A 15,247-nucleotide genomic window follows, 5' to 3' on the forward strand; every position below is an offset into this window, starting at 1 on the left:
TATATATTTGTAAACTTAGCATCAAAATGAATTTAACCACTTTAACCCTATATCTATCCATGCATCCATCCATCCATCCATCCATCCATCCATCCATCCACAAGCTCTCTTTGCATCTGCTATTTTCAAAAACTCTTGAAGAAATGTAAAAAAGTTTTTTTTGGGTTTGTTTTTGTTTTAAAACACTTTTTAACAAAATAAGTCTTATATGGGGTCCCTGGGACAAAACATTTTAAAATAGTGGTAAAATAGGCTCAACTAGGTATTAATGTGGGTGCCATTGACATTACTGTAGGCCAAGGGTTCCCACGTTTTTCAGGCCACGACCCCCCCAAAATAATCATAATTGAACTGGGGACCCCCATTTGATCGGGTTTACAGATAAATATTGTGGATAAATATTTTCACAAAGTTCACCTCTTTCTTACTTAATATTTGACAATTTGTCCAATTTGCACATTTAAGCTAATCATCTGGGGACCCCCCAAAATAATTTGGGGACCCCCCTGGGAGTCCCGACCCCCAATTTGTTTGTTTTTTGGCTACTGCAGCACTTTGAGATGTGTTTCAAATGTAAAGTGCAATATATACATCAAATGCATTTATTATTATTATTATTAAAACGTTTGAAGACCACTGGTGTGGTATGCACACAGTAAAATCTTCAGTGTCCATTTTAACTCTTGGAGTTACAGACCTGTAAAGGGTCCATTTGGACCGTTCTTCACTCAAATGGATATATGAACACTAGAGCACTAGACCCTAACGGGTCCATTTGGTTCCTCTCAGAGTTAAATGAACACTAAACTAATGATGATGATACAGTGTAGATTGGGACCCCCAAGAAATCAAAATGGTTGAGTCCCTGGCATATCTTTTCAAATGGGGGGTCCGTGGGCTAATATGTGTCAATTTGGGGGTCCTTGACGCGAAAAAGGTTGAAAACCACTGCACGCAATACAGTCTTCCCTACACTAGCCCTGGTCCAGAGCCGTAGTGAGTTCTCTCTCCAACTATTCCACTGCCGTGCGAAGTCTCCGTCTTTAGTAAAAAAAAAAAAAGAAACAAAATCATTTCGCTACTCACCAAAACAAGACTATTTTGTGTTGTTGAAAGTCTATTCTCCAGGGTGGGAAACGTCTCAGGATCCGACCTTCTCTCTATAATACACGTTTTGGGCAGAAAATTATGTCCGCCGGACGGAAATTATTTTAATCACTCACCTGCGCCCCCTACAGATTTGGTCAATGTAAATTATCTATTGACCAGATCTGTAGGGGGCGCAGTGAAATAAATAAAATAATTTCCATCTGGCGGACATATTTTATTTTCTGCCCGAAAAGTGTATTATACAGAGAAGGTGGGGTGCTGAGAGGCTTCCCACCCTGGAGAATAGACTTTAAGCAACACAAAACAGTCTTTGTTTCAGTGAGTAGCGAAGTAGTTGTTTTCATTTTTTTTACTAAAGACGGAAACCTCGCACGGCAGTGTGATGTTGGGTCTATGAGCAGAGCGTTAGAGAGAACTCTGGACCAGGACTATTAAACTATATAGTGAGCTGTCTCTTTAAATCGGTGTCAAAGCGGATTAAACGTTGATCTCTATGGTTCTGTTTCTCCGTCTGTTCCCTCATGCATCTATTTATGTTTTATACGTTGCTGCTGATGCTGGGCTTTGATATAAGCTTGTCTTTATTTATGTATATTTGTCTCCAGTATAGCCTTATGTTTTTTATAATTAAAAGACAAAAAAAACGAATGCAAGCGGGGCCGATGGAGTGCATATAACTAACCTGTCACTATGCGGATTATGTCGGTAATATCGTCAATATTATAGATTATTTATCGGGTTTATTGTATACTATAATAGAGAAAAGCAACAGTGATGTGGCTCCAACTTTCCTACTAGGGTAAGAGCCTGGATTATTCTCTCCCTGCAATAAAAATACATTATTATTATGAACCACTTTCTCTAAAAGTATGACAGATAATATACCGCATGTGTGATGCATAGAGTCACTATTAACATTGATATTGGCAAAAGATAATGAAAAAAAGTTAAATAAAACATAAAATAAGTCTGTCAGATGGGCTGCTGCAGATTGATAGTGTCACTATTTAATTGATATTGCAGAAAAAATAAAACTCAAAAAAGTAGGATGACAGATAGGCTACAGCAGATGTGATTTAGACATTTTCTACTTAAATTAAAGTATCAATACTGCAATGTAGAAATACTCTGTTACATGTAAAAGTCCAGAATTCGAAATTTACTTGTGTAAAAGTACAAAAGTATTGGCGTGAAAATATACTTAAGTACTAAAAGTAATAAAAGTACTCATTATGCACAATATCCCATATTTCACATGTTTCCAAATATATACAAATCCTTTGAAAAAAGCCATGGCTGAAGTGGTTAAAGTGTGTTTTACAAAGTAACTAGTAACTAAAGTGTTCAAATAATTGTAGCTGAGTAAAAGTACAATATTTGCCTCTGAGATGTAGTGGAGTTAAGTAAAAAATATTGAAAATTGGAAATACTGCAGCCGAGTAAAAATTCCTAAAAAATGTACTTAAGTACAGTACTTGAGTAAATGTACTTAGTTACTTTGCACTGGCTATTTGATATTGGGGCGAAATAAGATAAAATAAAATAAAGGTGAAACATGCAGAAGAGTGTCCGGTACAACGAGGGCCACGCTCTGTATCTGTCGCTCATCGCCCGCCAGGAGGGCACCAAGCGGGGGGTCCTCAGCAAGAAGACGGAGAGCAGCCGCTGGAGCGACCGTTTCTTCGCCCTCTACCAGAACGTGCTCTTCTACTTCGAGAGCGAGCAGAGCTCACGGCCGTCCGGCATCTACCTGCTGGAGGGCTGCAGCTGTGAGAGGGTCCCTGCACCCAAAGGCTCCTCATCCAGCTGTGAGAGGGGGGTCCCTGCACCCAAAGGGTCCTCCTCAACCTCTGGCACCAAGGAGGGCATGGACAAGCAGCAGCAGCAGGTATGTACTATGTACCCCTACACACTACCCCTACACACTACCCCTACACACTACCCCTACTACCCCATCACACACTACCCCTACACACTACCCCATCACACTATAGAGCATCGCAGTTCCCGCCCACTTCCTGGTTTTTCCTGGTGCCGGAAGGAAAAACTCAATGCATTTTTCCCATTGACATTTCCAAAAATATTTATATCAATTAATTTAAGCCTAGAATCAAGCCATCCAGGGTCCTGGTGAATCATGACCATAAAACGCTTTTTTCTGTGATTTTGTTTTATTTTATATTTAATGATATGATATACTATATTTAATAAATACCCTTTGTTTTGCCGTTTTCAAAAAAGGTTTTTCACAGAATCAAACGTTTTATGGTCATGATTCACCAGGACCCTGGATGGCTTGATTCTAGGCTTAAATTAATTTATATTGGGGGCGGCCATAGCTGAGTGGTTAGTGAGCCCGCCTAGGGAGCCAGAGGCCCTGGTTGCCCCAGGTACGATTCCAGGCCACGCCAGCATATGTGTCGATGAAATGAAATGTGTCCCTGAGCAAGACTCTTAACCCCTAATTGCTCACAGGCCCTCATTGGAAACAAGCCCGCAAGGACTTTCATGAACGGACCTGTTAAAAGGAATTATCCTTATATAAATATTTTTTGAAATGTCAATGGGAAAAATGCATGAGTTTTTTGAAGTGGCACCCGGAAGGGGCGGGAACTGCGATGCTCTATACCTCTAACTCATACATGGGCAACTGGCGGCCCGGGGGCCACATGCGGCCCCATGCACCTTCACTTAATTTATATCGTCTATTTTAGTAGCTTATTGACGTAACATTATTTTGTCTTTTTTATGTCCAATGTATTTTTATTCAAGTTCATAAAGTTAACATAAGTATAACTTATGTTAACTACATGCGTTTGAAATTAAACAAAAATGTTACTTTTCAGGATTCCAATACAAAAAATAGCACAAAAGAATTCAGAATTCCAATTCAAAAATAGCAAAAATAGCAGATCTATAATCTACTTGAGCTTGTAGATCTGCTATCTTTGCTACTTTTGTGATATAGAATGGCGAAGTACAGCATTAACTTACGAAATAGTTAAAATACGGAGATAAGAGGTGTCTGCCCGACAATATGTGGCCCTCAGGAGTGAGTGTGGAAATATAGTGGCTCTCTCCATCATTCCATAATCAAAGTTGCCCACCCCTGCTCTAACTGTTGGAGGAGTGCAGCTGTGAGAGGGTCCCTGCGCCCAAAGGGCAACACACAGCCTCGCCCAGGTGACCCAGCCGGGTTTGATCAAGCCCTCAGTCCGCTTCTCCGGAACTACTCAGCCGGGACCGGGGGAGAGGAGAGGCTCTGGCGTTGCACTCCCCCGCTCCAAACATTTCACTCCGGCGTGCTCGTGTCTTGGGCCGCAGTGGTACTGCAGGCTCCACTTGCGGCCTGCCTGAATAGCCCTCCTTAAAGGCCTCACCGTGGGTTTGTTGGGCTTCTTCCTCACGGAAGACACAGGCTGGGGCGCCAACCCGTACTGCTCCCGGGTGCTTTCTACATTCCGGCTGTCAGCCGTCTCTCCGGTGGTCATCTTAAGTGTCATCTAACAACAAAATGCTTCTCTTATCCCTGCCACCAAATCGTTTCAAATGGGGGGTCTGCGGCCAAATACATGTCGACTTGGGGGTCCTTGACATCAAAATGTTTGAGAAGCACACTCCTCATAGCCTGGTAAACCCTCCCTCCGGAAATCTCATTTCCATTTGATTCTCCTGGAATCAAATGGAAATTAGATTTACGGAGGGAGGGTTTACCAGGCTACACTCCTCATGCCTAATGTCAATAATTGCTGCCACAAAGTTTGACCCAAACCCCCTTTTCTTGTGTAAAAGTTATTCAAGTAGCCTTTATAGTATACACAATACAGTCGGTAGCAACACTACAGACCGTGACATTATTTTAGTCTAAGCATTCCTGCTTTTAAAACAGGTCTTGATGATTGCTTAGGCCGATCCAAAGTTTCCCTTTGAGAAATAGTGAAAAAGGAATATTGTCTCTGTTGGGGCGGAAACCCAAAACTGTAACGTTTCAGGATCAAATTCAAAAACAGCAAAAGTAGCAGATCTACAAGCTCAAAATGCATCACTTCGCGCATCAACTATCTATCTAACTATCTATCTATTGCTCACAAAATCACAGTAGGCTATGTACATGATGCAAATACATATGCACATGCACCCTAGAAAAAGTTTTTATTTTTAACTTTGGGGGTCCTTGACATAAAAAAAAGTTTGAGAACTACTGATATAGCAACATATGTTTATCAGAAAAGTGTTTTAGAAGACATTTTTAGAATCAGCCTCAGGTCTAATGGGTTAAAACAGAGAAAGGAAGGAATGTGCTGATGTGTCCGATTTAGCGATCTGTACGTATACACACATCTGGTCAAGCACAAACATATATATAAACGCACATAAACACAAACTGTGCCCAAGTACACATACTCTACAACAACAGAGGTCTTCAACATGGGGTCCGGGACCCCTAGGGGGTCCTCAGAGTTACTACAGGGGGGGCCGCCAAATCTTTGTGTAATAGGACCTTTTTTACATTAACCACTTGATCCCCAGCATCCCTATTCTGAGGAGAACTTTTGCCAAAAATAGCAGATCTACAAGCTCACAACGCCTTGCATAGTTCATCGGCTATCATCACCATACATGAGCATAAAAGGGACACAGACAGACACAGAGATGTGTGGATTTATAGACATGGTGTATCAGAACTAGCTGTGAGGCGTAGTGAGCTTGTAGATCGGCTATTTTTAGCTAAAGAGCAGACCAAGTACAGAGTGAAAGGTTAATTTGACTAAGTATTGAGGGTTTAAGTGGTTAAATGTCTGAAAGTACACATTAACATGAATACAACACTGATGACAGTGTCTGTCAAACAAGTCTATGAAGCTATCTGTCTATGAAATCTATGAGAAAGTTTAATCTGCAACACAATTTCATACAACATGTATTGGGGGGTCCCTGGCTGCTTCATCTCTCTCTCAGCGAGGTGGTCCTTGGGCTGAAAAATGCTGAAGACCCCAGACCTAAAGCCCAATGCATATGGCTATAGGACATAGGGCTATAGCCCTATGTCCTATAGCCCTATGTCCTATAGCCCATATGGCTATAGGACAGCCAAAGTCATTTGGGTTCAGGAGGGCTCCCAGAATGGAGTATGCGTTGGGCTTAACCCAATCCGGGAAAGCATCTGTGTCATTTTAAGAGTTCTTTGACTATTAAAAAATAGCAGATATACAAGCTCATAGCACGGCACCGAGTGCCACGCTATGAGCTTGTAGATCTGCTATTTTTGAAAAATCGTGAAAATGTGTGCAAATCTTTAAATATATTTTTAAAGCGAACATTTCTAACGCAAATCTTTGCTTCTCTGGGGGGTCCCTGGAACAAAACATTTTGAGATGGGGGTCCGCGGCCAAATACATATCTAAAAATGTTTTCTAAATCCTAACAGTATGTTGCCATATCAGTGGTGCTCCAACTTTGTCCATGTCAAGGACCCCCAGGATGATATGTATTTGGCCGTGGACCCCTATCTGAAAACATTTTGTTCCATGGACCAGCAGAAGCAAATATTGGAATACAAAACAAGATTTTTCAAAAATAGCAGATCTACAAGCTCATAGCGCGGCACCGAGTGCCGCACTATGAGTTTGTAGATCTGCTATTTTTTGAATAGCCAAAGAAATCTTAAAATGACAGAGATGCGTTCCCGGTCTATTATTAATACCGACTGTAACGCCCAAGTCCTATACTTGGGCGCTACTGGTTGCCGAGGGGGTTCTGACGTGTAGCTCAAATAACTGACGTCCGAAACGTCCGTGGTATTCATAATCAATCGTTTTATTCTCTGTAGCTTTGTCGTGCCAATCACTTAACCCATTAAGACCTGAAGAGGCATCTGTGTCACATTTTCATTTGAGCTAAAAAAGCATTATTTTACACTTTGGCTATTCAAAAATAGCAGATATACAAGCTCATAGCGCGGCTATGTGCTTGTATATCTGCTATTTTTGAAAAAACGTGAAAATGTGTGGAAATCTATATTGTTTAAAGCGAACATTTTTAACTCTATTCTTTGCTTCTGGGGGGGTCCCTGGAACAAAATATTTTGAGATGGGGGGTCGGCGGCCAAATACGTATCATTTTGGGGGTCCTTGACATGAAAAAGTTTGAGCACCACTGATATAGAAACATACGTTTTTTTCAGTATACTGTTAAGATTTAGAAGACATTTCGTAGAATCGGCCTCACAATAAATCAATACATATATAAATAAACACAGAGAGGATACAGACCACCAGCTCTATCAAACACAGTCAAAAGCTGTTTGCCTCTGCCACTGGCAACACCTGACGCTGATTACAGACCTCGTTAAATACCTAGGCAACTTGGCCTTGACCAAGCCCTGCGGTGACATCATCAATTAACAAACAATCATAGATACTGTATGGCTCAAATGGCTCTTACACCGACCGTCCGGAAATTAGAGACACGTCGGTTAACGACAATGCTGAATGAGCATGATGCTGGATAAAAAGAAAAAAAAAAGAAAAATGCTATATTTGCTATGCTGTATTATATATTATAAATACTTAATTTCTTTGGGGCAGCATGCCTAGTTTGATGGAAATTCATTCTTGAGGTTTGTTATTTTGACAGGCAGACAGAAAGGCACGCACGCCCGCCCGCACACATGCACATATACACGCACACATACACACACGCCCGTCCGCACACACACATACACACACACATTTACACACGCTCACCCGCACACGCATATACATGCACACATACACACACGCCCGCCCGCTCACACGCACACACACATACAGGCACACATACACATACAGGCACACTTACACGCACACAGGCACGCACTCACGCACGCACGCCCGTGCTAACGCACATATACATGCACACATACACACACGCCCGCCCGCTCACACACACACACACACACATACAAGCACACATACACGCACGCACGCACATATACATGCACACATACACGCACGCAGGCACGCGCGCCCGTCCGCACGCACATATACATGCACAGTGCACACATACACACATGCCGGCCCGCTCACACGCACGCACACATACAGGCACACATACAGGCACACATACAAGGACACATACACGAACGCACGCACAGTCGCACGCAACACTGACAGAAGTAGATAGCAGCTTATTGTATTGTGAATCATTACTGTGTGATAAAAGCCTTGGTTTGCTGTAGTTGTTGGGGTATTTTTTGTCACTGCACATTTGCATGTACTTGAAACGTGTCCTCTGCCATTTACCCATCCTAACTATAAGGAACAGTCAGTGCTGTTAATCCATTAAAGGGATAGTTCACCCCCAAAATGACTTTTTGTCTCCGCCAGGCCGACTTACTGTATACTTATGATTTAGTTGTGCGTGGGTGTTGTGCACCAAAAACAATAGATCTACAAGCATGACACCGGCATGCAACTAAGTATAAATCAGGCATTACTCTAAACTTGAATTGATTTTTAATTATATGACAGAAAATATATTTTTTTAACCAAGCATTTCTCTTGTGAGGAAACTTGTACTTAGATTTTATTTGATAATCTTTATTTTGAACTTGCAGGTAAAATAAAATAAAAATAAATAACAATGAGAGCCACAATATAAAAAAAAGAAAACATTTAGTAAACAAAAGAAAGTAATAAAAAGATGCGATCATTGATCATCCCCAACATGTTCAAAGAGGAGCAGGAAGAGGCCAAAACCTATTCACTCCTACCCCCTTCTTTATCTAACATTCATAATCCATATAAACAATTACAAATTGAGTAAAATTGAGTAATAGACTTACGTCTATTACTCAATTTCTACTGTAGTGGTGTGGTGACATTTGGCCCTCACAAGTGTAGTAATACACACACACACACACACACACACACACACACACACACACACACACACACACACACACACACACACACACACACACACACACACACACACACACACACACACAATCCCTTAAGCCTCTGGCTGTCTGTGTGGCTTCCACACACGCTACAGTTACAGTAGCTAGCTAGCGTTGCATCATTAATACGCACGCAGGCCCACTCTCTCTCTCTCTCTCTCTCTCTCTCTCTCTCTCTCTCTCTCTCTCTCTCTCTCTCTCTCTCTCTCTCTCCCATGTTGTCGTAGCCTCACATGAACATTTGACTGTCAAATGTGTTGTTTTATTAATATTATAAAGCCACATACACACAGCAATGAATCATTGATGTGTCGACCTTCCTGTAGGCATGCACACATTTAAGGCACATGTAGGCTAGGTCAGCCATAGAAAGATAACGTCTGGTAGTTATGCTGTACGCACATTGGTTTATTATTCTCCGTGAATCTTTACGCTGTGACTCTGCAGAAGTCTAGCCTTCTATAAGAGTCTGTCTGTCTGTCTGTCTGTCTGTCTGTCTGTCTGTCTGTCTGTCTGTCTGTCTGTCTGTGTGTCTGTCTGTCTGTCTGTCTGTCTGTCTGTCTGTCTGTCTGTCTGTCTGTCTGTCTGTCTGTCTGTCTGTCTGTCTGTCTGTCTGTCTGTCTGTCTGTCTGTCTGTGTGCAAACCGTTGAACTGATCAGGGCCAACTCTCTTGGTCACACTGCCAGTGGGCCACAGATGTACCTCCTCTCATTTCTGAACCACTTAAACCCTATGTGGTTGAGCGGAGATTTTCTCAGACTTTCTGTCGATCAAGTCGATGACAGGACTGGGTGAGCAATATGTAGTCTCATTCTGGATGCTTCATCCATATTCTGGGGGGAACATCAGCCACAAATGGCCGATCTACAAGCTCAAGATCTACAAGCTCAGGACGCATCGCGTCTACACCAAAGAGATCTGGTCTGGTGTAAGTAAGCCTTGACGAGCCATGAGGCCCATAGGAGGCAGGAGCCTATCTCCTGTTTCTGTAGCGTTAGGCAGCTTGATGTACAAGTACATCCCCTGGACATGATGCTAATATGTCACAAGGACCTACCCCCCCCAATCCAACCCTTGATGCTGAGTATCAAGCAGGGAGGTATTGGGTCCCATTTTATAGTCTTTGGTATATGACCCGGCATGGGATCGAACCCCGACCTCCCAACTTTAAGAGCACTGAACTGGTGAGAGCTGGTGTAGATGGAAAAAGCAGTCAAAGTACAGAGCCAACTCAGGTCCAGTTTAAGTTGTTAATGATGTACCTTTCCCTTCAGAGGTGGTTCTGGAAAAGTAAACAAAAAAAAAACATCTATTTGTCTGTGTTGGGATTATGTTTGTGAGTAACGATAGTTTAGTGTTAGGATTATGTTTGTGAGTAACGATAGTTTAGTGTTAGGATAATGTTTGTGAGTAATGATAGTTTAATGTTAGGATTATGTTTGTGAGTAACGATAGTTTAGTGCTAGGATTATGTTTGTGAGTAATGATAGTTTAATGTTAGGATTATGTTTGTGAGTAATGATAGTTTAGTGTTAGGATTATGTTTGTGAGTAATGATAGTTTAGTGTTAGGATTATGTTTGTGAGTAATGATAGTTTAATGTTAGGATTATGTTTGTGAGTAATGATAGTTTAGTGTTAGGATTATGTTTGTGAGTAACGATAGTTTAGTGTTAGGATTATGTTTGTGAGTAATGATAGTTTAATGTTAGGATTATGTTTGTGAGTAACGATAGTTTAGTGTTAGGATTATGTTTGTGAGTAACGATAGTTCCCATGTGGTTTGACGCAGCACTACTTCCTGGTGATCTTCGGCCATGATGGACAGAAGCCTCTGGAGCTGCGGACGGAGGAGGAGTCAGACTGCAACGAATGGGTGGAGTCTATCCAGCAGGCCAGGTGAGGAACGTCACGGTGCAAAAAGCGGGGGGATTAGGACCCATGTGCACGGGCAGAGCGGTTCAAAACTACCAGGAACTACAAGGAGTTACGAGAACCAGGAATACACTAGAGCAGGCAGGGTCTTCCATGTTTTTCAGGCCAAGGACCCCCTTCGCCTCCTCCGAGTGAGGAGGCGAGGAGAGGTTAGAATCCTTTATTAGGAAACAGAGCGATCCATGCATTCTGACGAAGACACTTCAGCAAAGGAGAAATGAAGGATCCTCATTTATCCTCACTCCAAGTGGCTTGGGGAGAGTGTACTGTACACTCTCAGAGTTCAATAAACACTGAGCGTAGATTGCATGGGGTGAGGGGTCCAAACTGGAGGTCCTTGAAATTAGAAAGGTTGAAAATCACTTTACATCATGCCTGCACAGTATGCCACATGTAATGTTAAGTGCTTAAGAGAGAGAGAGAGAGAGAGAGAGAGAGAGAGAGAGAGAGAGAGAGAGAGAGAGAGAGAGAGAGAGAGAGAGAGAGAGGGGGTGGTTAGGCTTTAGTGTTATAGGTTACTGCATAATGCTGTTGTGTATGTGTGAATGAATGCATTTATTAGGTCATTGCATGACATGATGTTTTATTCCCTACAGTATCCTTCACTGTAAGCTTTATGCTGTTTGCTGTATGCTGTGTGCATTCTTTAATGCTTCATGTATGCTCCGGCGCATGGCGGTGTTGAGCACCAAAAGGCTACAAAGCTCACAATGTGAACTCTGTGAACTTGCAGATCTTTGCCGCGCGGCATCATCGTCTTAGTATTAGTCGGGCTTAAGACAGAGGCAAACATTCTCCAATGCTCCACATATTCACTTTCCATCTGTTTGTGTGTGTGTGTGTGTGTGCGTGTGCGTGTGCGTGTGCGTGTGCGTGTGTGTGTGTGTGTGTGTGTGTGTGTGTGTGTGTGTGTGTGTGTGTGTGTGTGTGCGTGTGCGTGTGCGTGTGCGTGTGCGTGTGCATGTGCGTGTGTGTGTGTGTGTGTGTGTGTGTGTGTGTGTGTGTGAGAGTGTGTGTGTGCGCGCGCGCGTTGCGTGTGTGTGTAAGCAGCGGTTAACATTTAGGTCACACACTGATTACATCACAGCTGTGATGTTCACTGTCTATACCTCTATGTGTCTGTCTCTTCCTCTCTCTGTTTCACTCTATCATCCCTCTCTCTCTTTTATCACTTTCAATAAGAGTCTTATTGAATAAGACTCTGGATGATGAGTGATTAATCATTCATCATATCAGTATCACTTCAAAATGCAGTATTTGTAAAATGAGTATTAACCAAAATAATCCCTGATATTTGATTTGAATGTGAAGCTGAAAAAGGCCTTTTGGGATGATTTGAAGGCTACAAATTCCATCAGTGTTCGTGTATTGACTTCTGTAGTGTTTAAGTGTGCTTTATGAATAACATTAAATTGACTATAGCAATGATTACTATCAGAATATAGAACAACACACTTTTTGTTGTAACCAAAAGTGTGTCTGGTGTTGCAGTTACTCTGATCATCATCAGTGGTGGAAAGTAATTAAGTACATTTACTCAAGTACTGTACTTAAGTACAATTTTGAGGTATTTTTTACTTTACTGGAGTATTTCCAATTTTCAATACTTTAACTTCTACTCCACTACATTTCAGAGGCAAATATTATACTTTTACTCCAGTACAATTATTTCAAAACTTTAGTTACTAGTTACTTTGTAGATTTGGATTATTATCACAACATACATTACCTACTTCAGCCCTATATACATTTCGGCTATTTGAAAATAGTACATCTATGAGCTTGTAGATCTTTCTAAAGAATAATTGTACACATTTTATAAAATCTAATTTTACATTTGAAAACTTGTGAAACGGGACATTCTGCATAACGAGTACTTTCTACTTTTGGTACTTTAGGTACATTTTGATACCAATACTTTTGTACTTTTACTCAAGTAAATTTTGAATTCCACCGCTGATCATCATCATTATTATTATATTTATCTGTGTGTGTGTGTGTGTGTGTGTGTGTGTGTGTGTGTGTGTGTGTGTGTGTGTGTGTGTGTGTGCACAGTTACAGTGACATCATCATAGAGCGTGAGGTGCTCATGCAGAAGTACATCCACCTGCTCCAGATCATGGAGACGGAGAAAATAGCGGCCAATCAGCTGAGGACACAGCTGGAGGACCAGGACACCGAGATAGAGAGGCTGAAGGCTGAGGTACACACGCTGCACACACACGCTGCACACACTCACACACACACGCACGCACGCACGCACGCACGCACGCACGCACGCACGCACGCACGCACGCACGCACGCACGCACGCACGCACGCACGCACGCACGCACGCACGCACGCACGCACGCACACACACACACACACAGACGTGTTAGATTAGAACCACATCATGTGAGTTAATGTAAACATGAGTTTAATGCTCATGTTGTGAACACAGTTCAGTGCAGATCCACTGTGATGTATGTGTGTTTTTGATGTGTTGATGTGAAGACTTATGGATACAAGTTTTTAACCCCACATTGTCTATAAAAAAAATAAAAATAGAAAAAACTAATATGTTTAGTCATACAGGCAGGCTACTCACAGACCTAAGTATAGTAGTAACAAGAGAAATAAAGATTACTGGGGAATGTCTACACTGTTGTCAGAAATGAGTTAAATAAGGCAGTTTTAAATAGGGATAACTTATATTTAACAAAAAAGGAGAAAAAAATGTTTAAAAAAGGAGAGAGAGGGAACAAAAAGAAAAGAAAAAAGAGAGAAAAGAAAAAGAGGGGAGGAACAGGGGAAGCTTTTCTATTGATTGATTTCGGTGAGATCTGAAGTTTATATCGACGGAAACCCTCCATAGTGTTTATGTCGGATGCACATCTCCGGAAGTCTCGCGAGACGATATTTCACAGGTGACGTGACGTCATCCACGTCACTTCGTCAACAGTACGGCGGCCCGTTTGGGACCAAAACAACGTGGAGCGTTTACTGTCCTTACAACCAAGGTTTATGTTTTAGCTTGTAATTAAAGTTAATAAAAGATGAGTGTTAAAAATGTTTTCATTTACTGCTTTCTATAGTTTTTGCAATTTTCGTGATATTTTTCACAGTGGGCGGGGGCATTCTGTCCGGTGGCTAAATATGTCTTTTTTTACACAATAACCCGGTGATTTCTTTATTATCATTTACAGTAGCTCTTCTAGCCCCCAATAACTCACATCTGGCCATCAAAGAGCCCATTGTAAAAAAGATTTGCTAAATTGCTAAAACTATAGAAAGCAGTGAATGAAAAAAAAAAGTACACTCATCTTTTATTTACTTTAATTACAAGCTAAAACATAAACCTTGGTTGTAAATAAACAAAGTTGTCATTTAAGAACGTTAGATCTCACCAAAAAAAAAAACGCGATCTAGCACACGGCCACAGCCTATACGCTCAGGTTTTTAGCTGAGGTTGACTCCTTATGGAATAATACATTTTCGAGCTGTACCACAGTACCTAGGATATCATAACATCATAGAAAAGGTAAGGAAACCGTCGGCCGAAATTCCCCTTAAATAAAGGACATTACATCCCTGAGCCACGTGGAGGTGGATGGAGCTTTGCAAGACTTCCATAAAAGTAGAACACAACATCTCGCCGATAGGGATGTAAAAGCTTTGGATTTGCATGGGTTAAAGTTCTCAGTCAGACTGATTTCAGTCTTTTGGATTCCATAGAAGCCAGCATGTCTTCTGAGGAAGCATGTTGCACAGCGAAAATAGACGATCTACAAGCTCTCAGTGCGTCTGTTTGTAATTTAGATAGGCTATTTTCGGTTATTGTTTTAAGATTAGACCATTTGAAGTGGTCAAACTAGCTAGTAATTAGTAATGTGTTGTTGTACCAGATTGCAGTGTGTATTAGGTGTGTTGATGTTGTGTTGTTGTATACCAGATTGCAGTGTGTATTAGGGCCGTTTCACACTCGGGTCCCGGGTGCGCACTCCAGACCGCTTGGCAGGTGTCGCGCTAGTGTGAATGTTGCGAATCGTCCCCCGAAACCGTAACCGCTCCGTTCCCGAAACCACCTCCGGAGGCAGTTTCGGATCCGGATCATGCGTTTTCGGGTACGGTATGCTGCAATGTGAAAGCAAGCGTACCATTAGACGGAAGTGGCCCGCTATTTGGAATAGGTGACGGTATATAAACTCGACAAAAACAGCCAACAAAAACACGTCGCAGATCAATCCACAGGGGTTCAACCATGGCCGTAACATATCCA

The 15,247-nt window shown here is 41.8% G+C and overlaps 1 protein-coding gene across 1 annotated transcript in view; it reads left to right on the top strand.

The window, feature by feature from the left end:
- Positions 1-2,665: 2,665 nt before the first annotated feature.
- rasgrf2a (Ras protein-specific guanine nucleotide-releasing factor 2a) overlaps positions 2,666-15,247 on the top strand; it is a gene marked incomplete at its 5' end in the record, with an annotated part of 43,813 nt that continues 31,231 nt past the window's right edge. The window contains 3 exons of the mRNA XM_080418862.1: positions 2,666-2,998; positions 10,845-10,951; positions 13,043-13,190. Of these exons, the coding sequence (XP_080274988.1) occupies positions 2,666-2,998; positions 10,845-10,951; positions 13,043-13,190 (588 nt within the window). The remainder of the gene's footprint in view (positions 2,999-10,844; positions 10,952-13,042; positions 13,191-15,247) is intronic.

Source organism: Gymnoscopelus braueri, assembly GCF_963280865.1.
Source record: "Gymnoscopelus braueri genome assembly, chromosome: 22".
NCBI classification, from domain to species: Eukaryota; Metazoa; Chordata; class Actinopteri; order Myctophiformes; family Myctophidae; genus Gymnoscopelus; species Gymnoscopelus braueri.